This window comes from Patiria miniata, unplaced genomic scaffold, assembly GCF_015706575.1.
Source record: "Patiria miniata isolate m_02_andy unplaced genomic scaffold, ASM1570657v1 HiC_scaffold_4, whole genome shotgun sequence".
Lineage (NCBI taxonomy): Eukaryota > Metazoa > Echinodermata > Asteroidea > Valvatida > Asterinidae > Patiria > Patiria miniata.
The window spans coordinates 2,630,785-2,656,360 of record NW_024037071.1 but is presented as its reverse complement, the minus strand read 5'-3'; the positions used below and the strand labels follow the sequence as shown (position 1 = coordinate 2,656,360).

General features: G+C 42.2%; 1 protein-coding gene across 1 annotated transcript in view; it reads right to left on the bottom strand.

Moving 5' to 3' along the window:
• LOC119740049 overlaps positions 1 to 25,576 on the bottom strand; it is a 50,154-nt gene that overhangs the window by 23,300 nt on the left and 1,278 nt on the right. Inside the window, exons 2-3 of the mRNA XM_038215250.1 lie at positions 25,364 to 25,521; positions 5,663 to 5,839 (exon numbers count right to left, since the gene is read on the bottom strand). Coding sequence (XP_038071178.1) covers positions 5,663 to 5,839; positions 25,364 to 25,521 — 335 coding nt within the window. The remainder of the gene's footprint in view (positions 1 to 5,662; positions 5,840 to 25,363; positions 25,522 to 25,576) is intronic.

The window sequence follows — 25,576 nt, the reverse complement described above, 5'->3', positions numbered from 1 at the left end:
TGCAAGCCACATATGACATTCAACTCTAACCTGTAGGCCCTAATAAAAACGATTTTAAATGGAGAGATGTCATTCTGATTCCGAATCCTTTTTTTTTTCAACATTCTGTGGTATAATAGAATTAAATGTTAATGGTAGAATACACAGCATAGAAGAATATACAATACATTTTCCATTGGGAAAAAATTTAAAGGCTCGGTATTGTCATGCTCACATGTACTGTGCATGTGATGCGCCAATACTTGAACTATAAATTGTGTCGCGCTATTTGTCATAAGTTGATTGTATTTGTCTTATAATATGTCACTGCATTATGCAGTGTTAATGTGTTGCATTCGTTTTGTGAGAACTTACTTTTGAGGAAGGCCAGTTTTGTGCTGGGGCTAAAGTATCTTCATGGGTAACTTACTAATACAGACAGTCTGCTGATCAGGAAAGATTGCCTCTTCGAAAGGGGGCAATTTCATATAACAGACGCGAGAAATTAAGGTGTATTAAACAAATCAGCTCCGTATAGGTCTTAAATGCGATCAATAGTTATTTCCATTTTGTTTCTTTTCTCGGGGAAGGCCACCTGTACAAGCAGAACAGTACAACGACCAAGTCTGCAAACACAGCGGTGCTGTGAGCATACAGACACGGGGACAGTGCGCTGCCTGGCCCCCGCTGACTTCTCTCGCGATCGCGCGCTGTTTCTCGCGAAATTGCCGCACTTATACCGTAGGCCTATATACCCGCGGTTTGTCATATAGACGTGCGCCGAGATGGCTGAACTCGTCCTTATATTAGTTAATAGCCAAAGTGTGATTATTGTTTCTATTAATACAGGCATGTTTGTGTTGACCAGACGGTATGTCCACAGTCAATCTGCGGAGGCTGTCAATTTACGGTGTAGGGACAATGACAGGCAATTGGGCACGGCGTGGAATACATGTACATTCTAGACTCTATAGCGGAGAGAGAGCGCCATGTTATACTGCGCCGCCGGCCCGATGCCCTGGCCTGGCCTGGCCTGGCTCTGGCCATCCAGGGTGGCCGGTCGAGAGGTGAGTGGTGGAAGAAGCTTTTTTCGCTGCTTTATTTGAAGACGGTTTCTGTTGAAAGGTTCAACGAGGGGAGAGCTGTTCAAACGATCGATGTCGACGATGGTGTTGCAATGAACGGAAGGTGTAGTTGAGCGGAACAACAGCACGCATAAACAGAAAAGTGACGCTCCGATACAACGTGCCTGCTGTGATTAAACTAAATAACAAATCCGTGTGAACTCAGGATTTCGGTCACGTGTTGAACTATGTGAAGCAATCTGGGATTTTACCAATATAGGAATAATAACAACATATTCCTCAGCTTGAAGTCGATCGGCTGGTTTAGATTGTTTTTGGTCGTATACCATCAAATTTGGAATGAGCTTCGTGGTAAAAATCATTGAATTGTTGGCATAACGTTTAACTTAGGGCTTCTGATCAAGAACAGCACAGCCAGTCCTCGCAATCTCATTCGCATTAATTAAGCAACAACATACTGGAAACCCTTTTTGAACCAGTAAAAATAGCACAAGGGTCTCGACCATAATGCAATTAGATGGGATTTGATAATTTAAGAAGCTTTAGAAACTTGCTGTCACAAGTTTTACCTTATTTTTTTGTCATTTGGCGCAATATGATTTGAAAAATCAAATGAACAGAATTTGATCAATATCAAATCAAAATGAATAAATACTGGCTGACAAGAGTGTTACTGAACAGAGGACTGTTTGTGGCTTATAATTGTTTCCTCAAATAAACTGCAAGTATCTATATTGCTGCTTTACGTGTGATCGTCTACGTCACACAGTTTATAAAATACAGGAACCTATATATTAACTGACGCTCTGGTCAAGTAATTTTTCAAAAACATAAAACTTGAACTTACTTCTTGTCATTGAAATAACCGCAAATCCACTCCAATTCCCAAAATAGTTCATAGTAATTAGTGCACACTACAGGTGCATGTGATGTCGGGCTTTTGTTTTGGTGTGTATTGTGTGTCCTACTGCTAGATTGTCTTCTTATACCAAAAACTTATCCATTAGTAAATAGAGTGTTTATCAGAGAACAGTGTTGTCATCATCATCGAACTGCGAATGTTGCCCTCTTCAGAACGACTCCTCTGTGCTACCACGGTTGCCTAGGGAGAACTAGAGTGCATGATATACGGGCCTTCCCCCCGAAAAATACCGGCGTAGCTGTTCAGCGGTCGCGGTGCTTGAGCGAGTCGGAGGGGAGACGAGAAGGGGCGACCGGCTGCGTTTCTTCCCACACCCAAGTCCCCACTCCACGGTGGTGCGCGGCCGTAGATATACCCTGCACGTGCTTGTTCCCATAACTCGACCCCCTTAATGACGGGATGATATCATGATAGTACTTTGTCCTTTGGCTAAAATGTAGCTAGCGCTGAAAAGCTTTGGTATCACTTACTTCAAAGCCCATTGCCTTTTGGTCAATCCAAACACGAGGTAGTCTTGTCGCCAAACGAGGTTTTAATGCACATTCAGAAATTATTGAAATGTATCATTGATAAGACTTTGCCGGTGCGCCCGATATGCCGGAAATCGTTTACTGTACGAGGCAACTGAAAGATTATTTAAGTCAGACCATTCAAAAAAAGGCGAAATTTCTCACATATGTCATATGAAATCTAAGATAACCTTCTTGAGAATACTTATATACAGGGCATATAATATTGTGCCATTAATTTTGAATCAATGTCACTGAATGAGCATTGATAGTGACACAATGGGAAATAGAACCAAAAATTCATTTCCAGCCATTCGTCCGACCTAAATCAAAGGTTGTATTATTCTACAGCGAGTCTTTAGCTTGAGTATCTATAGTGATATATTTCGGCTATACTACAAGTTCCCAAGCTGTTCGTATACACGAATATGTTGCTAATAAGTTTTTTTGTAATACAATAGCTTTGCGCGTTCGAGTTGAAATTGAGGCTACAATGGCAAGCTTCTGCTGGACTGGACTGGACTGGATTCTCAGGTGATAGTTTAGCAATCTACATACTGACCTGAAGTCAGGGCCTCGCTTTGATTTCAAAATGGCTGCTCCGTGCCAAAGGCGTGGTGTTCAGACTCAGTGTTTATGGAGCAAATAATCACTGAATTTTGTACGCAGTCAGTCACAAATTAAATTTGAATTTTATCGCTAACGTGTGGGCAAATAATGAAATTATAGTGTGGGCAAATAACGATGGCACAAAATGTATAGGGAGTCAATCGGTTAAAAAAAAAGTTTTGAATCACGCGCGCGGCGCGCACGTAGTGTGACTGGCTTGAGCGACAGAGACTTTGATGGGAATGGGATGTGACATTTGAAAGCTAATTTTTAAGACTCCGAAAACTTTTTTTCCACGCTTCTATAAAGATACATCCTCCCTTCGACCACAGAAGCTGTCATCGAACGGCGTTTCCGCCTCCTGCTGTCAACCACAACCGGCCCAACTTTTGGTCCAACAATCGATACCCAATGTGTACCGAAGAAGTGCGTTGGACCACAGGGTTAGCTCTACCCGGAACAGCACATGCCCAGCGCGTTACACCGATCGTCTACGAACCGACATCTGGCCCGTATACCGACCGGGCAACTTGTGGTCTCGAGTACCCTGGTTCACACGCTCCTTGTTAATCCGACGAGAGATTATTTATTTACGAAGCATCTAATGGTTGTTTGTGTATCTCTTTTGGGGAAAATGTTGCATCCGTATCGATAGGACTGGCTTTTCCTTTACACAGTATGCCTGAGTCCTTTCTCTCTAAAGCTCCAAATAACTGTGCTGATTTCTTCCTAAAATCTCTTTGTACCAATATGTTACTCAAAGGAAACACACAATATTCATGACATTGACATATTCCTTAAAACCATCAAATTACTTAATAGACGATTACCGAGGGTCTCAGTGCTAGGCCATTGTATGTACATGTGTATTGAGGACCTTCTTTTTGTTTTAATCCTCTCGAGAAAAGAGAGCACTGGGGCCCTCGGTTTCAGTGCTAATTTGAATTTTGTCCACCATTGAACCCAACATATTTTAGCCAAAGCCCATTTTTGCCCATGCGCATTACTCACAGTAAATGTTCGAATAAGCTACGGATGCCTACCACGATCAGCTACCAGTCTGCATAAAACATATATACGACATACGATATACCGGTCTGGTGCCAGACTCCTCTCAAAAATCACCGTAACAATACAAAGGTTGCCGCTGTGTACAGAGGTAACGAACCGTCAGAATGTTTAGTCCATAAAAAAACATATAGGGCCTACACCAACTTTTAAGCAGGCGCCCTAAAGTAAAACAGCAGAAAGTCACAAGTCATCAATATGTACGTGCAATTTAAATTGTAGAATCATTGATTGACTTTTAAAGTAAGTTCCTGCTAACCGCTTCGTGCACAAGTATACACCCTCAACGGTACAAAAGGGAGCCTTGGGGAGACCACTTGGAGAGACATTCGAACGCATTGCCGACGACGCCTGACGCTATTACGCAAAAGACGCTATAGACCTTTCTTTTGTTTGTAAACATTGACGCCATTTTATATGGACTGCCACAAGCGCATAAATTGAAGCCAGGGTTGACCATTATTTTCCAGAAAACGTCCTCACAACGCCTTCAATACATAGTCAACGGGCATGTGTAGAAATTATGTTGTAGGCCTATGTTTGTTGACACTGTTGTATTTCCAAGTATCAAATAATATTTTGGTTATCTGTAATAACTCTTCTTCGTTTTTGCAGTGTTGGACCTTCCATAGTTCTGCAACCCGTGGTTGGCAAAAATACAGTTTGCCAACCTAACGTAGAAAGGTCTTATACATTTAAGTCGTGCCTATTTTTGTACCGTACTTCGCGCCATACGCGCGCGAACCAGTATACATATACGCACGCGGTATGACCCCCCGCTGGGGCCATATAGGGGGTCAAAAAGCGCCCTCTCTTGTTCGCGCACGGAGCCCATATTATAAGCCAATAAATTAGTGTTATACTGTTGAAAGTAAAGAAAAAACACGATGTAGGAGTTCACATATAAGTTCACGATATAGGAAAAGTGGAAAAGACAAACTCTCGATAACGGTTACTGCTTTCTTACCATTTTTTTTTATTTTGTCCACCAAGAGCGCTGGTGTCGATGTCATGCATGTCATGCCGTCTTAGATCAAACAAACTTACAGTATCCTGTTATTGAAAGGCTTTTGTGCCGAACATGTGGCTAAAAACTGTTGAAACTTTTGACTGTGGTACCGTGGTATATCATCCATCACAATGGAGGGGTTTGTCTACAGAGCTAGCTGCGATCCATCACAATGTGTTCCAACGGGCCAAAGCCCCTGCTTCCGGATTGATTTAATTGGCCTAATAATTCGCGCCATTCTGGAGTGTTTCGTGTTCGGTGAGCACTTCGGGGTGCCACCTTCTTGTTTATTTCATTTTGACCGAGGAGGCCCTCTCGAGACCGTCCGCACTCGAGTTGCGCGCGCCCGTTTTTCTTTTTCTCCAATCCGCTATTGGCGTGTTGGGCGCGCGCGCGCGGACCCGGGGGCCCAATGACTGATCTCCGTGCAAACATGGTCGATCCGCACCCCTCTCTAAAGAGTGATGTATCGTTCCCTGACCGCCTGCGCTGCCTGCTACTTCCACCTCCAGTGTACCATAATTGGCTCTCTCCAGTACGGGACGAGCCACATCAAGGATCAGGAAGAAGGGTAAGGAAAAGGTGTCGCGATTTGGTAGTCTCGCAAGTTTTCCCACACGAGCGCCGCCAAAACGGAAGGCCAGCTTCTCCACAGCGACTGTCAGATTTAATAAGACAGAATGAAGCATGTCCATAGAACACTTCGGTCTTGTATTTCTATCGTGCGGGACATCTATCATGGTGACGGAAATTCAGGCTGTGGTGGAACACAGTTAGAAATCATGCCAGGACAGACCGATTTCTTTGTCTGAGGTTTTGCAATGACTTGCTTGACCTACATCACACAGAGACGAACCTTCAAACCAATACGCCATTTCTGTTATGGTTTCACAACGAGATCAATGCATTTCAGAAGACCCAAAGTCGTTCCCGAGTATAGGAAAGCGGTAGCTGTAGGCCTACATGTAGTTGTCCGATAGGTATAGATAATCTTATACTCGCGTGTAACAATGGGTAAAGTTGCAACAACAAAAGGATATTGGCGTTCAAAACAAGGCAAGTAGGCTATCACAAGTGTCTTGCAAATTAGGTGTTTGGTGATTGTGTTTTCCACTCTAAAAAGCCCACGCTGCATTGCACATATCTGAATGATGAGCGTCCATTTAGGTAGGCTACAAAGTGCGAACTTTCATGCAAAGCCGAGGGTAAAAACAAAACAAAACACACAATGAGGAAATTATCATATCGACGTCAAATGGCCCTTTACACAGACGCGTGATATTTAAACGACCGTGTTATCATTGAAACAAGAGGAGACGATTGCGATTTAAGTAATTGAATGACCATTGACATTTACCCAACAGGGAAGAAAATTGTGTTGATGCCAAATCTACACAATAACCACTAATACTCGTAGCTTACACTACCATTTACTTTAATCACTTAAATCTTCGACTTTTGTTCAAAATAACGTCATGGTGATATCATCGGTCAGTTCAACAAAACGTGATAAAGAATAGTTCTTTTAAAAAAAAATGCCCTTGGCAATCATTATAGGCTAATAACTCAGACTGATTTGTGTGTGTGTGGAATTATACCATTAAAAGCCACCCCCAAAACTAATGGGTATATTACAGGGTGACTCAGTACTCTTGTTAACGGCTCATTAAGTAACGCGCATAATTACGATCAGAGCGTAAAACACTGGACACCGACCGGGGAAACCATCGGGTCGGTCCCGGCCGAATGGACGGTCCGTTGGACGGCTGACTGTTGGACTTCATGGGTTCATGGGCACGGACAAGGGAAAGAGGCCCATGAGAAAAAAAAATTGTCCGTTCATCCGTCAACTATGATGGTTGTTAATCGTGTGTAACTGGTGTGTGCCTTATGTGTCACTCGTGGGTAGGCCTACACCGTGTTATGGGGAAGTTTTTTATTGTTAGGCAAATTAGGACCGAGTTATGGGGACTTTCTGCTGTCCCCACAGCGTTTTTGGTCCCCACAAATACCTCGTACAGACGAGTGTATGTTCCCACAACTACGAAACAAGACTGTGTTTTTGTAATTACACTCAAAATCTCCTGGGTCAGATTGACCCGGAATCTGAATCCAAATTTGCTCAGTCCTTTTCCGGGGTCAAAAATGACCCCTTCTGGGGTCGCAAATGACATTTTCTAGGTCATTTTGACCCAGAAAAGGACTGAGCAAATTTGGATTCAGATTCCGGGTCAATCTGACCCAGGATTTTTATAGTGTAGTGTTTGGGACATTCCTATCATCTATTTATGTCTGGGAAAAGATACTCATCGTGAAAGCCCAATATTTTTGTTTAGTGCATAACCAATAATGAGTGATCCTTCTTTATGTTCCTATAGCTTTTCAATTCTGTGAGAGGGAAACATAATTTCTATAACGATTACTCGGGCCAGTCCCGAGTAGCTTATACACACGATCTTGCTTAATATACTATTATCAATGCACTCAAAAAAGTTTTGGAATTGGGTCGGTATTTTGCCCAATGTTGGTCAACAATCAACATACCAACTACATACACTTTTGGGCACATTCTGCCAAAACCGTGGATAAAATTTACCCGGTTTAACACAACAATTGGGTAATTTCATACCAATGTTACACAAATTACATTGCCCAAACCTTTTGGCCAAGCTTCATTGAGTATGAGTTTGTCAAGGGATTCTACTTGTCGATTTTAATATATTTTGTGCCCGGTTTATAGGCCATGACATGTCAAAAAATAAACATGTTTTTGCTTCACAATTTGACATACACTGTTCTTTGCCACTTTCTCCCTAACATTACAACCTCCATCAACAAAACCCGTCCTTTTAACCCCGAAAATCAGGCTTCGAATATTGCCTGTATACTGGCACACTCCTAGTTCCATTTTGTATGATTCCAACGTACTGTCCGTTGACTGGATTCTAAATGTTCTTCATTTCTGGGCATTACATACCATCATCATTCTCAATTTCTTTGTATAATATTTCTGTTTTTACCCCGTTTCTCTCTTCTTTTTTTCCCTCCCTGCTCCACAGTGTGATTCCGCCTTTTCTTGTCTCTGCTTCGCTCTCCTCCCTGGCCCAGTCAGAGGAAGGCGTTTAATGAGCTGACGCGAGCGACATCTTTAGCAATCAGGGACCGTAAGATCTTAAAAGCCCTCATTTCCTGGTGGACCCTCGCCTTGTCTTCCACGGCTAATGTGTCGTGGAATCGCTAATGCAGGTGGAAGCAGCGCGCCGGGTCGCTAACGGAGCGAGCCCGGGATGGGAAGTGACAGGCCCCGGCGTGCTTGCATCCGTCGACGCGGCCAGATTATAAGACCGCGGTTTGGGAACCTCGGAACAACATCACAGATCGTTAGGGGTTCTGTAGCGCGGGAACTATAGCGACGCAGCGTGCGGTTATATGCAAGGCGAAAAAGATAAAGAGTAAGAAACAGACACAGAAAAAAAACAAGAGGGAGACAACTTGCGGGGAGAGAGAATTGATCACCGCTTTACAATATTCGCCCGTCCATTACATGTATTTATCCATAATCACATTTCCTTTAAGAGGTTCTCGGGAGCATTTCTGCCTTGATCATCTCTGACTATGGAGAGAAAGAGAGAGAGCTCATCGGGCCGCGGCGAGATCGGCGCTGTGGCGCAAAATAAAATGACCGTTAATGAATCAACGGAATCGAGATGATTGCCGACTCGGTTGCGACGACTGGAATAGCGGCCAAATATTTAGCATGCGCGCAATCCGCGGCGATTTTTTTTTCTGTATGTTTGTTTGTTCTATACGCATGTATTTTAGTTACCAATACATAATACTGCTGCTAAGCAAATAACGTTACACTAGCCATCTCGTTAGTCTCCTATTAGCATTGTACTCGCAAACAAACAAAAAACACCACATGTTCCCTTTGAAATCCACACTCAAACCCAGCCCCTTTTGTGATTGCGACCCTTCTGTCATTGTCGTCTTATCATAAAAGGAATCTGCAGTTATTAATCAGAACTTATGAACAAGCCGGGAAAAAAATTATCGGACGCGTGTCAAAGCGATGTCAATTCTATCTATCATTTTGATCACTTTGGAGATTTGTGTTTTTGTTTTTTTCAACCTGAGGTCTTGATAAAACAAGGTAAATATAGTAGCGGTGCGCGTGCGCTCCAGTTCAATTCAACAAGTTTGCTAGAAGTTGTATATCGGATCGGGGACTATTGTGTTGGAATCAACAAGACAACAGAAGCGTAAATACAGGTGCGTGTACTTTCCTTTTGGACACGAAGGAAAGATGAATGAATGTGTATGATGGTGCACAAATAAAATGGGCTTCAAAAGCAAAATGTTGGTCAGTTTTGTCGTTTCATTTAAAAAGAGGAAATTAAAATTATTGTCTTATAAACGACAGTGTGAGTTCATCCTATTATACCTTTCCCCTAATATGGTAAGTATTCCGACCAATGTTATAACTGATTAGACAAACGTCAGGACCGTTATACAGACTGCTATGAATAAATTAAATATGCAAATATGCTAAAATTTCATTCAAACTTCCACTGATCGGTCTGTTGGCTAAGAAGTTGAATTTGTAGTCGTGTTTAACGAATGTCCATGATGCAATTACTTTTAATGTCATGTGTGGTTTTGAATAATGCCTGAATGTATGTTTTTATGTTGGACTTCTCAAGTCTGTTATTTTATTACTGTTTTGAGGCGGGCTCTGAAACATTTATCAATAAATGATGCCGGGTCCATGAAACGTCCAACAGCCCTTTTTGCTTAATTCCTGACTTTAGAGTAACACACGTCGAGGTCTATACATAGTTCCCTCACCCCAACGGTCGTTTTGGTACAGCCTCGTCCCCATGGGGTTCGGGGCAGTACGATCCCAACAGCTGCTAGTAATGAGACCGAGGCTGAGGTTGCATTTAGTGTCACCTGTTGTTCACACCGTTCCACAGACGCGTGTATCAAAATGTGCGTGTTTTTAAAAGACGATAATCACAAACGTGTATGTATAAGTGCAATTTACCCGCACCAATCTAACTTCCACGCTTTCCCTACGCGCTCGGCCTGTTAACCAAAAATAAAGAAATCACACCAGTTCTATTATTTTGTTTGTCTAAATACTCGAAACAAAAGCTGACACCTGAAAATAGACAGGTGCCAGTTTTCCTATTCGATCCCTAGTTATGCGCGACACTTTGGACGACCACAGTACGTGCATAGCTTGTACTTTCACACACGCTTTAAACCCCTAAATCACCTATGAAGGTGTGCACTCTCAAACAATCAACTAGAGAAAAAAAGTAGTTATTGTAAATAGTTTGTAGTCAGTATCGTCCAAAATCGTGTTATTTGAGAAACAAATCTACATTGAGAAATCAATTTATATTGAAAAAAGAAAGGGAAATGTGTGAATTTGAACAAGTGTTGTTTTTTTAAACGGTTACAATTTTATTGAAAACAAATTTTAAATTTGTTTATAGATTGTTTCAGACAGACAGAACTAGGTAAAAATGGAAAATGTATTGCAAAGGTACGAAGACCCAGAGGGGACATCGGGGACATGAAGATTTTTGTTGTGTATTACGTATTGTACGTTATTACGTGATAATATTACGTACGCACGTGATTCGAAGCAAAAATCTTCATGTCCTAAATGTTCTCCTCTGGGTCTTCGTACATATAGGAAAATTGCCCTTAAAAATAGAAGTTATTTTCTAGTATCAGATATGTGGCATGGTGATTAAAAAAATAGAGTTTTATGAAAACAAGCCTTTCTACGCGTCGAGTTCCTTTCGTTCGTGAGTTATCTTATAACACAGTCCAGGCCTAAAATCGACATCGCTTTAACACTCTTTCGAAATACTTAGTCTTTTTCAAAAAAGTGGGTCACACTGAGTCAACGGGAGCATTCGTCGCAGTATTTTCACGGCGTTTTGAATACATGTAACTACGAGATCCCGGTGAATTCCCTGCGCCTAAATGAAGTCGGGAATGCGGCTCGCAGGATCGTAGGAACGGGGGAAATATCGTAATGTTGTCAGGAATTAGGCAGTGCGTTCTAAGGTCACGTAGTGAGCGGGCTTTTAGCGCGTTAATGTTTCCCCCTCCGCCAACGCCACTGCGCGGCGGCACTGTATCAAAGCGAGGAAAACCCCGAGTAGCCTCGGGGGACACTCTGGAACGGACGGAGTCAACCGATCGTCGTTCGCGCGAGAGGTTGGAGGATTTTCTCGAAACTTTCCATGCTCCCATTTTATTTCATTATTATTCCGTCGGCAAAACGTCACTTGTGACATCTCTTCATTTAATTCGATTCCCATAAGTACAGCTTTTAACCTGCGATTCGGGCAAACAAATCGCACTCTTACTGTCTAACTATATATCCAATTACCCAAAATAGGCAATCTTGTTCATAGTGGTCAACAAGTAAAGCCTCGAAATGTCTGAACGAGTATGCATAATGTTGTCAAACAAGAGGAGTGCCGCTAAGATCATAGTGGAGCTTTACGTGCATCGTGGGATTGTCTATTGATAAATCACATGTACATATCCTATTTGTTTTCTTTCATCAATTTCGTTTTTGAATTGATCACCAAAATTCACATAACTCGACAAAGAATCTGGTAGTCTATATCCCCTGTTACTCCATGAACAAACTGAGGCCATTACGAAATGATTAATAAAAAGAGACAAGCCTTTTCTCGAGATGTGAGGCAGTGAGAAGTACCGTTGTTTCCAAAGTGACGTTGTGGTCACTTTCTACTCAAGCCTTGAGGCAAGTCTTACAACTGACCGTTGCGTCGTTTTCAACATGCTATTTTGAAACTAACACGACTAGGCAAGCATATATTAGAGCTGGTCCCTGACGCATTTGGTCTTAGGGGTATACGTAGTCATGCGCATGAGCGTCGCCACGGGAAAAAAAGAGTCGGAAAAAAGAAAAAGGAACAAAGAAAAAGAGGTGCGAAGTCACATTGCTGTCAATTTCATACACATTTAACAACATGGGCGTCCACAGGGTGGGGTGGGCAAATGTCCCCCGCCCACCCTCGAAAAAAAATGATAAATTGAGAATATGCTAGAGAAAGTCCAAGGATTTTAGTTAATAATGTGCTTTGCCTCCCCCTCCCTAGAAAAAAATCCTGACGACGCCCATGATCATGCGAGTCATTTATTGCGTGACCAAAACGAGACTTGTGCAAGTCTAATTCGCAAATGAGTCAGTCAGTCAGTCAGTCGGTGAGACTTTGGCGCAAAGGGGACAGTAGCCTGGCCCTCTGGGGCCAGCAAAAAAAAACACCATTTGGAAATGAACTGCAAGCCCTTGTCATAAAGTGCCTAAGAAAACTTGCTTTACATGTGTATGTTTTTCTGATTCCCATTAAAGGCCTTGTGTAGATCGTAAATTAAATAAACATGATTGCTTCTAAAAAAAAAAAGCTCAAGTTTGAAAAAATCGGTTTTGAAAAGGAATCAACAGTTTGAATATGAGTGTGACGTCATTAATGTATAGGCTCGAATTTGAGCTGACTCATAAAGGCCGGGGTTTGTGACATTCAAGCATGCATATTTCTGTAAAACGTGACACCTGTGGGTTGGTGTGCCTGTTATGTGTGTGTGGATGGATTAATATAAAAACGATTAGTGTTTGGTTGTGACTGTCAACAAGGCAGCGCGAGAAAAGCCGCCCAGTGTTGTTGTTTCTGCCACTTTTGGTCGGCCGCAGAATTACGGGGACTCCATTGAAATTGTTTGTGCGTCCTTGATTCTGCGTTATCCTCACCATTTTTTAGTCTGATTTCTCTTGGCTTTTGTTGACTCGAGTGCGAAGAGAATAACAATAAACCCGTGGAGGAGTGTTTTGACGAGCGGGAGATCGCTTCCTGGGCCTACCGTGCGGTGCCGTCATTTCAACCGGGCGCCCATTCTGCCTGCGTCCGGTGCTTTGGTTCAACCGGCCGTGCGACCGTTAGAATTTAGGCCACGCGCGAGCCTCTCATCCATACCGTCTTTCTGCTCGATTGGCCCCGCTCTTCTGAAGAAGGAGGGTGTACCTTCGGCCTCGATAAACGAACAAAACAAATGCCATGAAAACAATCGATCGCATGGAATCACGAAATATTGGACCTTTTCTTTTGTATTTTTATACCGGACCGCGAAAACGCAACTCGGACTTTATTTTAAACAAAAAAAGTCAGCCGTTTTAGGAGCCACGCGCACCTAATACAACCTTCCGCCCTCGCTTCAAGCTCGCAATCCCCACGCATAAAATAGAATTAATTTGCGAGTCATTATTAGTTCTTATATACCGGACAGATTTCAATTAATGCCGCTCAAAAAAAAAATCTGGCCGTCGTCCGACAACAGGCGGTTGATCTGGCTTCGCACGGGCGATTTACTGATCTCAACGTCACTATTGATTTTTTTTATGTGGGGGGACGGCGTGCTAAGCTACCCAAGAGCATGTCATAGCGGGAGACCGAACCTAGTTGGTCGGGCTTAAGGACACGGCGGCCCGGCTTTAAAATACAAGTAGACAATTTCAAACACGACCATGATCGAGCCAACAGTCAGAAAAAAAATCATAAATCAAAGATTGAGTTCCTTTGGCTAACATCATGCAAAGAAAGACACGTTCGGTTGAGCGCATCCCTCCTTTTTTTCTCGTTTGACTGGAACCGATGGCATTTTAATTGGCGACGAAACCAAGGTGGAAAAAAAATCGTCTGTGGCGGATATACGACGACAAATTCTCAAGGCCAGTTGCTCTGTCTTGATCTTGTGGGCTCAACTTGCCCTTCCCCGTCTCAATATACGCGGTTAATTGGCCGTCATTAATTGCACAATTATAGTCCCTAATAAAACCGCCACGATTTTATTGGATTTCGTGCGGTAAATTCGCGGAGAGGGAGACCTGATCTTTTGTGCCTTTATCATGACGGTATACCTTCCAATCAAAAGTCACTAACTTCAAGAAAGAAAAAAAGAGGATAATAAAATAAAATTTATATAAAAAAAAGGAAAATCGTTAAAATCGTGTGAGATTTTAAAATTCCACTCATCCAATCTTCGGCCAAGGTTTCTCCGTGATTATATCCTTTTGAAAAAAAGTTACGGTGGCTACCTGGGCGACAAGCAGGAGCCAATGAAAACCTTCCTCTTTTAACTCAGCTATCAAGAGTCATTCATAAGACAACCAATCACATTTGTTCTATTATGGAGAAGTATGCCATCGTGTCCCTCATTTATACACTGCTCATTAATGTCAATATCTGTAAAAATTCATTTCAAGTTCATTCTTAATGTTTCTTTCCCAGTTATACTTTTTTTAACTCAGTACTTAATGAGAATAAGTGGACCTAAATGAAGTGTACTAAATAAGGACGTAAATAATAACATTACAAGCGGATAGATTTGAATCAAGTAATAAAGATGATCCAAGAAAACAGTTTTGACGTGAGATGGAACTGTCGAAACTGAGAATATCCAGAACGGAGTGCCCAAAGTGATGTCTTAAATTAATTTCAAACCGGGTACTTTAAAAACCATCTCTGAAATTTAAATCCTCAACATTGGGGTTTCATCACCGAAGGCGATATAGTACCACATCATGGTACCAATATGGAGATCAAATTTGATGAAAAATTTGTGAAATCCCATTTTTTTTTACGGTAGCTCTCGGATACCATACTCGGAAGTCCATCTCGTCATCCGCAACCGGCAGCGGTCACGACGGGTTTAATACTAGAGTCAGTCTACTGTACTGGGAACGAGGTTCACACATCTTTGTCAAAAATGACTGATGAACATGGATCTGATTTCGAGATGGTCAAGCGTACGTGATCGGTCAAGCCTTTGCCGAGGGTCAATCTATAGTACAATTTCGGCAAAAGTATATTATTGACATGACGTCAGAGGTCACATGACATGACGTCACAGGTCACAGGTCATCCTTGTCGTTCATCAATATCATGCCATAAGCTTGGATCCTATTCCAAGTTGGTCAAGTGTACGTGATCGGTCAATGATCAATCCTTTGCCCAGTGGTCAATCTGAAGTCGACCGGGTGGTGCAGTGCAAACCGGTCTTTTTGCGCACGGACACGCCATAATAGAAAAATAATAATACTCTGCTCAGGGGGTCAGCGTGCACTACATGCAATACCGGTCCCGTAATGTGGTTAATAACCATTATCCAATTAATTATGCAGTGCCTGGCGGGGTCGGTATGCATATTATCTGCTGGCCTGTGGGGGCGGGGGAGGGGGGGGGGAGCAACGCGGTTTATTAGAGAAATGTGGCTGGCCGAACGTCGCGCTCATCACCGGCGCGGGCCAAGCGCGTGCCCGCGCATGTTAATCGGTCAATAATTGTGCCGGCATGTAAGTCTGGGGGAAAAAGACAAGATGAAGGCTTAATCTTGGCGCCTTAGCACCAATTTGTATCCAATCTTTCTTCCCCTTTTTTTCTTTCTCCTCAACAAGTTGACAAGTTCATTCACGGGTGGAACTTTGAGTTTCGTCGAGTCGGCAGATTCCTACATTGAACATATACGGTAAGTTGCGGTAAGTTGAAATCTCGCGAACTCTGAATTTGAAAATGAATAAAAAGACTTTGGTGTGGGAACCTGTGTGGGCTGTTCAATCACTTTTAAAAATGCTACCATGGAAAGGAATACAATTGTGGCTGCTCTCAAATTATCACATCGGAAGAGTTTTCACATGTTGCTAGCTCAAACCATACAGCAAAGCTCTAAGCTCGAACCTATGGTTCATTAATCCGAAGAGTTTTAGTCGGGGAGACATTTTCTTCAAGTTTCAAAACCAAAAGGCCTTACTTTTTCGATCCATCCGAACCAAACCCACTCAGCTGAAAAGCAGAAAATACACTGTACTTCAGTTTCTGTTTTCATAAAAGCCTGGCCTTGGCAGGTCTTGTGAGTACAAGAGTCGTGCATTTTGCATGAATCATATTTAAGTTGTCGAATATGTTGACTTAAGGTTTCACAAGTAAATCATCAAATCACCACATGACAAACACAAACCAGTCGGTGCAAACAATTAGACTCGCCCAATATGCACCAAACTCCGTCTCGTCAACCGACAACACGGACGGGACAGAACGAGAGTGTTGCACTGTTCTGACACCTATTAAAAGTATAAACAAATAGCGACAAATTATCGGAGAAGAAGCGCACGATTTTCAAACCTATACGTTTCACGTGTCCAAATATTTGTGGTAAACTGTTGGGAAAGAGCGGGAGGGGCAACATAATAGGCAAAGTGCGACGCCGTCAAATAGGTGACTTGCACGGGCCAAAAAATCGGGGAAATATAGGGACGAGCGGACGGAGTGGTTATGACATGGACATGCAACTTGAAAACTTGAAGTTCTACAAGAACTTGATTGCACCAATTTTACTGACCAAGATTTTTGGAGCGTGCACTCTTTAAAAAAAACTCTTGTCGAATTTGACTGACAAACAGTCAAACTTACCAAGGCATTTAGGGTATGATGTGTGCAGCTGATAATCACTTGTTACCATGTTATTATCGGCAACAACGGAACAAAACTTATGTGATACAGCAACGATATATCTTCATAAAGACACATCTTCCAAGACGGCATTTATATTGTACGTGTTTGCTACAGGCGAAATGATAAGTTTTTAAAGCTGTTATTATAGATGTCCGTTTCAATCAACCTGTCAATTAGAATCACTTTGCAAATCGATTTGTTTCCGGATTGGAGCGATAGCACAGGCCAACACAATCGAAAGATTTTAATCCCAATATCACACATAGGACAAGAGCAGATTACGAAAGGCTTGCAACCAAATCAAAACACGGAGAAGACAAAATCTGGCAGCTTTCGCGACTTAGAAAAGTACCCACTGGGTGCGGGGTAGGTACAATCGAGCGTGCACGCAGTGCGGCAAAGGACGTGAATTGCGTGTTAATTAACAGACACATCACAGCCAAATGTATAGAACACTGGTGCACAAAATATTTCGTGATTTTAACAATATTAATATCAGAACGACAACATCTTTGTCTAATTTGGTTTGCTTACAATTGATACATCCATTGCACCTTTTAAAAAACAATTCAGGCCTCAAACCGTTTGGTCCAAAAACAATCAATATTAAGTGAAAGAAAATGTTTAAGAGTGTCTAACAAACTTCTACAAAATTCCAGAGAAAAAAAATGTCATTAGAAATTTATCTTAAATACGGTCGGGAAATTTACGAATATTTCCAAGTTTGAAATTTTCCGATGCTGCATTTAATTTCAATTATCTGACGTGAAGAATCTCTCCTTGGCCGGCGAACTTTCCGACGGTTTGAAAGTCATAACTCAGGCACTTCTGTAAAGTCAAACAAAAATAATAAATACCAGCTTGAAAATAAAATCCCTTAAATCAAATGCGCGATTAATTATAGCCGGGTACCACCTGGGGCGGCATATTATTGAGGTATAATGCCCGTCATCGCTGGTCCCATTGTTCAGAATGTCGGTTTAGGCCGCCGGGTTGTTGATGAAAATTTGTTGCCTATATTGGTGTCCCATCCTTCGCCCCCGGTCCTTTCTTTATCTAAGATCTACCCGAGTCTCGGGCCGCGTATAGAAATTGGTGATTATACGTTCTGCCTTCTCCTAAATCCAACCATTATTGTTTAGGAATTGGTCGCCGAGCGCCGCGCCAGCCGGTAGGGCAGGAAGCCCAAAAGGCTGCAACGCAACTAATTCTGCATCAAAATCTTTCGGGTTTTTCTTCTTCTCTGCTATGAATTCTCTGTGATTTTTTTTCACGGAGGATGAGAAGGAAAAGGCTCCTGACGGGTAGCCTGTGGGTAGGAGCGAAGCCGCAGCCGCATCAAAGGCCGGTTACAGGAAGTGCGTCATCCATGCACCGTAGCGCCGCAGTCAGTGCCGTTTACGTGGTGACCAGCCTTGGTCCGGTCCGGTCCGGGCGAGAGATGCCTTGGCGTGCCTCGGGCCACTGAAAGGCCGGCCCGCCGGGCTCGATGGCACGGCAGACCGCGACGCTCGGTGTGAAGTCATAAATCGCGGTGTATGCATGGTCTCGAGGGTTCCCCGAGCAAATCAAAACACCATGAAATCACCGTTTCTTTTTTTTTCTCTCACTCAATCTCTGTCTCAAGCCCTCGTCTCCAGGCACCGTGACAGGACGAGGCTTATCGGGTATAGCCATCGGACTTCAGAACGGTAATAGGGAGAGAGTCAGCCAACAGGACAACATTGGAGAAATAAAAACCTTCACAAAATCTCTCCTTCTCCTCTATTTTTGATATCGCAATGGGCCCCGAGGTTATTGTGGAATAGGCCCGACTATCTCGGGCAGGCATCGGGCCGGCATATTGGTTTTTGCGAAGTAGCGATTGATACATCAGGCAAGGCGGGGTTGGATAGTATTCATTCTAAACGGACTGGGGTTATATGTTTAGCCAGGGACGGTGTTTTTATTATTAGTCCAAAAGTCAACCATTCAATCCCGCACCCCCTCCCCACCACCCATTTTGCCTATGGGGGCTGCGGCAAATCGTGACTAAACAATCAGTATTTGGATTTCGAATTCTTAATTTTGCGCCAATTTGACAACAAAAATGCCGGGCGAAGTCCAATTCATTATGACAGTAAACAATAACAAGTCGGTCCCCTTCATCCACCGTGCCATCAAATTTTAGGCCAACTGACTAAGATGTCTGAGCTTTTCTGCACTCGTTTAAATAGACCTAGGAGATCCCCCCCCCCCCTCCCCAAAAAAGACAACACAGCGTTAAGTCCCTACTATCATCTTCATTTACATGGCATTCTTACCCCGGTTGCCTTGGCAACCATCCGGCTCTTCCACACACAACTATTACAAAAGTCGGCAATTCGGCTTGATGGATCGAATCTGGCGTTTGGACTGTGCTCCGCGATATATAGTGTGTCTAGTGCATAAAAGACGGCAAGCCGTAAGCACACACAACATTTCCTCCTCGATCCCATCGAGAGCCAACTAGAAACTATACATCACAGTTTATTCACGGTAAGAGCTCTGTAGCTTTCATCGGTTTTTTTCCTTCTCTATACGCGGAATATACTGTAGCGGGAGTCCGTTCGAACACCGAGGGGACTGCGCGGTGCTTACCGGCCTTCCGCCGCGTTTCCTCCCCGGGCGACGCTGCGCAAACACGGTGCTAAGACTGCCACCGTGACTGATGGCTTGAACCTAGGACTCGATTCACCACTTGGGCTAAATCAAAACACAAAAAACTAGACACAATAGGTTAAGACGAGAAAAAAATGAACAACACACAACATGACTCAAGGGAAACGCAGAGATATAAGTCAGCACGATGTAAATATCTCAGACCAAGAACGCAAAAAATGCGGGGGAATTTTTTTAAGGCAAATTAACTTTAAGGAAAGGTAAAGCAAAATATACGAAATCGTCAACAGAATAAAGAAGACGCAAAAATCATTACACGTTCAAAATTACGTAACACAACGGATTGAAACGAAGTAAATCAAAGAAATGCAACGCAAAGAAAATGAAAGCGACATAAACACAACATCTTAGACCTACGGTAGAGATATACAAGAAAAACAACGCGATAGAAAGGAGACAGCTCAGGAACCGTAATAAAATAATGTTACTTTGTAGGCAATGAAAATCAAAATAAAAGAGACCACGAATGTCCTGTAAAACTGCAGCAAAAAAAAACCCCACAAATATTGCTAAAAACCGAATGCGTTTTTCAAATTTAATTGTCAACATTCGCTCACGCGTACCTAAATATCGGCTTCTATACTTTATTTTTTTTTTCAACCGTCGCCATGCTATACCCATGATGGAAGCCCCACGATCCCAATTTAAACTCCAACTTTTCCCTCCACTCGAAATTGACAATCAAAAGTGTTCCTGACGGTGACAGCTTCCAATACCAATCCTGCCCCCGCACAATCCCTGCACTTTGCTGGCCGGCAGGTTTGCACAACAAAACGAGCAGCCTATCATCCAACCAACCCAGAAAAACATCTTAAGACAGTTTTTTTTTCCAATGGAAACTCACGATTCACTAACGTAAAGACTGGATGAGATATTTCTTCATTTTTTTTCCAGTAAGGGTATTGAACTGTTGTGGAATGCAATTATAATTGACACACGCCTTAACCCAGCAAAGGTTTTCGTTATATATTTTTAACAAGCGAGACGAGTTTGATATTTGATTATATTCCCCCTTAAGTGCAAAAGTAATCATTCAGCACTCATAAATATATACGCACAAAGTTGATCACCGATACTTATACTGACTTCCACTTGTGGGTGATTTATTTAAGTTGTGTGTATTTATATTTCCCCCTTGATTTTCGTTTTGTTAACTGCCATAACACGGTTACAAGTTGTTGGTTTATTAGAAAGTCGAGGAGATTCATGCATTTGATTTAGGACGGCTTCAGAGGAACGTCTTAAAGTTCAGAACCGATGGTGTCTCTTCCCAAACTCGTGATATCGATTGTTTTAAAACTTTCATACATTATTACTCTGTGTTCCAACCCAAAGTTGATCAAGCAGCTTGGCCCAATTTCATGTCTGTGCTAACCATGGTTGTGCTAAGCCAAAATTCCTCGCTAAGCCGTGAAACTCGCTTACCGTAAGCACAGAATGTTCTGCTACGGAAATAGCAGGGATTTTTCGCTAACAGTAAGCAGACATTGGCCCTGGTGATCGTACCATGCGTGATGCGCACTAGGAGTACTTGGTATACAGACCATTCTGAGGATGGTCTCATTGTACGCTCACGGATCGGCCCCCTTCAATGGCGAATGCATTGTGTTAGCTATTGTTCAGATCATCCATCATGGGGCAGTTGCGTTGTACAATAGATAGCACAATGCTTCTGCCATTGAAGGGGGCCCTTGAGTGTATATACATGTACAGTGATATTGTGCTTGCATTTGTGCATGGAGGCCAAGTCGCAGACCCAAATATCGCTTATTGGTGGTGTTGTAATCTGATTTTACTTTAGCAGAGAAACTACATGAGCTCTACTAAATAAAGAGTAGGTGGTTCAAATCCAGTCAGTGGCATTGCATGCAGCGCCAGTGTCCTAGGGCATTTGGTCACTGAGTGTTCCGCCCGGCGAGCAGGGGTAATAATGATATCACGCCTTGAGCAATACTTGGGTAGATCTGCTGTTCTTTCGTTGACACAATAATTACAATTAGGCCTACTACCTGTAAACGATGTTGTCCAAAGACAACTGAAGTGTTATCGACAACCGACGTCATTGTTAACAACATCACAGTTTTGAAGGTGTTCCGCAAAGTAAATTTAAAGACACGAAAATATTAATGGAGAAAACTTGTCCAAAGTGAAGACAGGGCTGGTCGAAAATACCATGTGAAAATTATTCCGCCAGAAATGGTTTCGATGGAAAGAAAAATAATAATTGAGGGTAATTCTAAAAAAAGGGGGGGGGGGGCCGCTGTCACACTTTATTACGTGCGTTAGCAACGGAATCCAGTTAAGAGACCCCTAAAAAAAATTAAGAAAATGTTTTCTTTAGTTTCTCAAAATGTAGGCCCTATAATAGCAGCTGAGCTTAAACTTCTACATGTTAGTTGTGCACCCTAAAAAAAAAGACACAAGGAGCAAATGGTGCTACCTTTAAAACACTTTCCCGCTATCGTAAACGGTCCGATTCCAGACTAGCAACTCTATTATAATACACAACCCAAACCGAACCAGTCTACGGCCATCTCGACGGTCCCTATCGGTAATTATGTCTGTTTGTTTGTCTTTTAATTACTCGAGTGGTAGGCTCCAAACATGCTGACCCCAACAATCATTAACCGGACGCACAGACAGCAGCGATGCATCATTGTCTTGCGCACTTGTAATTTAATATTCCCCATACAGTCCGCAATCGCATGGGTTTGCATAGACTAGTTTTTCCCTCCCATTTTCTCCCGCGTTTTTTTTTTTTTTAAGTGACAGCTCAAGTTCAACAAGGCATTGTTTGGCTCATTTTAATGAATCTGGCGGGTACTGTATAAGTATCGATTTTAATGTGATTGATTGACAGAGGAAGTACAGTTGCATCACTGTCAAAACACATTTGAACCGGAGGAGGGAGACAAAATAACAAGAGCCAGTTTGGAAAATTCCTGAATTGAGCTGAAATTGATCAAATTTTTTTGTTCTCAATGATGCTTACGAAAATATTTGTATTTGCTGCGTTGGTGGTATTAATGTTGGGGCTGGATGAGATTTCTGACTTTGCGTAATTGATGGAACTGACATGAAAATGCCGTGAGGCAATGCCGAAATAAGCTCCATAACACCCACAGCCAGCTCAGATAATTTTGACCAGGCAGGCTCGGTACTTTGTTTTCGTGCAAGACAGTACGAGCACGTTGACCGAGCGGTCAAGTTTGAACGTTCACATCTCTCAGAGACATGGCTCTCCTCTTGAGTAATACAATTCAAATTACCACGTACATGTATTTTGTGTTTCTTTGTTAAAATTATGAGCCTATTTTTCCCCAAGACGATGATCCCAAAATCAACATTGCGCAAAACGTACTCAACCTTCCGAAAGGCGCAATATTTTCCCTCTATTAAAATTCCTGTCTTTCTGTAGAAAGAAAACCAGTTAACGTTTCACTGTGTCAACCAATGTTAAGGAATCAAAGCTCGGTAAATTACAGATTTACAAAAAAAATAGATTGTTGTTGATGTTGGAAAATATTGGACTGGATAAGCAAGACGTATGGAAACTAAACCTTCTCTAAATAACCGTTTATGCAACATATGCAATTGTGATATGGTATCTACGATTTCGTGTAAGTGCATTACATACACATCAGCTCGCATTGAGCATGTCACTACTAATATTACACATGCACTGCTTTCAATTTGAAAGCAATATAGTGTAACGAAAACTCCATACTTTGAGAAGGACATTTTCTGGCACAATGTGCACACAACATATGGGCAATGACACGCAGTAACTCAACAAGATCGAGTCTCATTCGGACCTTTTTTACCACTTGTTCAAACTAGCGTTCTCAGTTTACCCCCGTGCTGAGAAAGCGTTCGTGTGATTTTTACATGTCCACTTTTTGTCAAGATTTTTACCTATCCACTTTTTGTCCAGACCGTATCTTCATATTCATGAACGGTCCTCGAAGAATTGACTCTTCTTACCATCATTACTTCATGATTAAGCACGAGCCAATGTCGTCACGTCAAACCGGCACTATGCCGGCCCAAACTCGCGGACGCATGGCGGTTACCTCACCGGCCCTAGATATTTATTTCTCGCGGTCTTGCTCCATTATCAAAAGTAGACGAAGCAAATTGAACAATTCCCATTAGCATGCTTCTCCCCGTCTCGTTTGATACTCGAGAAAGATACTGTTATATCTCCACCTATGTCACCGTTACTTTTCTTTAAAGTTCTCCCGACGCGCGTGCGAAACCACGCCGCACGACACCACGACAATAAATTGCAGCGTTAGACAGGCATACAGTACAGATTCGTCCGATCGGGACATTTTAAGATATTCACAAGACTACAAACGACCAAATTGAGTTCAATGACATGCTTTTACCACAGGCAATTCTGTACTACGTTTGCTAATGTAATGTATTTCATTTCCTATATTTCACTAAAAAAACTACTTGGTAATTACGCTCATAACTTTGAATTATAACGGTCAGCTGGTTCTCTGCATCGGCTCAATTCCCATTACATCCATCTGTCTAAATTCGATGTAATATAACATGGACGAAATACACGTTCTAAAACAAAAAAGCAATGAGGATTGTAAAGAGTCCAACAAAATGAGGGTTCGGTTTGATCATTTTTGTGATTCTTCACAAAAAGAGTAATGCCAGTAAAAATGATTCGTTACAAACATTATCCAGAGTTTAACAGTAGTGATTGCACAGGTAGCTATAAGGTTTACACAAAACTACTCCCAATGTTCAGAAAAAATGCAGGCATGCAGTATAACACGGTATTTCCGGACTTGGAAATATATATAGTTTATACAAGGTGGTTAAGATGTAAATCAAATTAGGTTTTTGCCCTTCAAAATATGGTTAAGATGGTTAAATGTATACTTGCGGTGTAAATTTTACCACGGTAAATTTTTACCACGGTAGGTTTTACCACGGTATCGATATACGACCAGTGGTGTAAAATTTAAAAATAAAATACACCGGTGGTCCTCGATAACACCGGTGTTAACATCTCAGTTTCTGCAGTTATTTCTGAAAGCGAATGGTACAGTCATACGCCTTTTGTCTTTTGTCGACTGTTCATCAACAATTTCTTTACTCGTGTCTCTTACACTTTGACAATGAACTTTAAAATATCATCATTTTGAACTCTGCATTCAGATGAAAAATCAATTTAGTCTACATGTCATGATAAACATACATTTTCGCACAGGAGAAGTGTGGTTTGACCTCCAAATTCGGACGCACAGTAGACTGGATACTTAATGAACTATCGAAACAACTTTGGTATACTCTTTTCAACGAATGATTAACCTATTATATCTTTGTTCCTTTTCGTAAAATTGCTGACTTATCCCGCAGAATTTTCTCCAAAAAGGAGACTTTCAGACCATGTCTGCGAAGTAGTGTGTGGTGGAGATTTCTGCAAATCAAACAAATCCTCACATTGATTGAGCAAATAACATCTACCCATGGTTGTTTTGTAGCGTACGAAGCTGCATAGTGCATTCACATTCTGTTTGCAGGCTGTGTTCAGATCTTATGGATGAGTTGTTAAACTTTGATATATTTTCCATGTATTATTTGCTTCGTTAATTGTTGGAGTTAATAAGGGAGCTGGCCATCCGTCACAATTTATCGGTTCGTACTTGCAAAGATTTGTGTCATGATTTGGATAAGAATTGCCAAATAGTTTAATTCAATGTGTTTTCCGCAAACAATTTTGTCTGGGGACAAAAAAACAAATTCTCAACTGTAAAAAAAAAATACGTTGATGTTAATTGAATGTGTCCATGCAAGCCGGCTGTCATTATCGATCATGGTGTCTATTTCCCGTGGGATGATATGACAAAGACTGTCTTTAAAGGAGAAAAAGATGGAGGGAAATCTGTACTCACCCTGAAAGAAGACTTTAGTCCTGAAGTAGGATATGACAAGTCTGAAGACCGTCTGGCTGTCCAGCTTGCGGTGCAGTGTCGCCTTGTCGATGGGGAGCAGATTCTCCAAAGCCTTGATCTGCTCGCGCAGCTTGTCCCGGTAGCGCTTGGACTTGAAACTACTTTCGCCCCGTAACGAATCCGTCCACGGAATGGTCCGACCAACAAAATTAC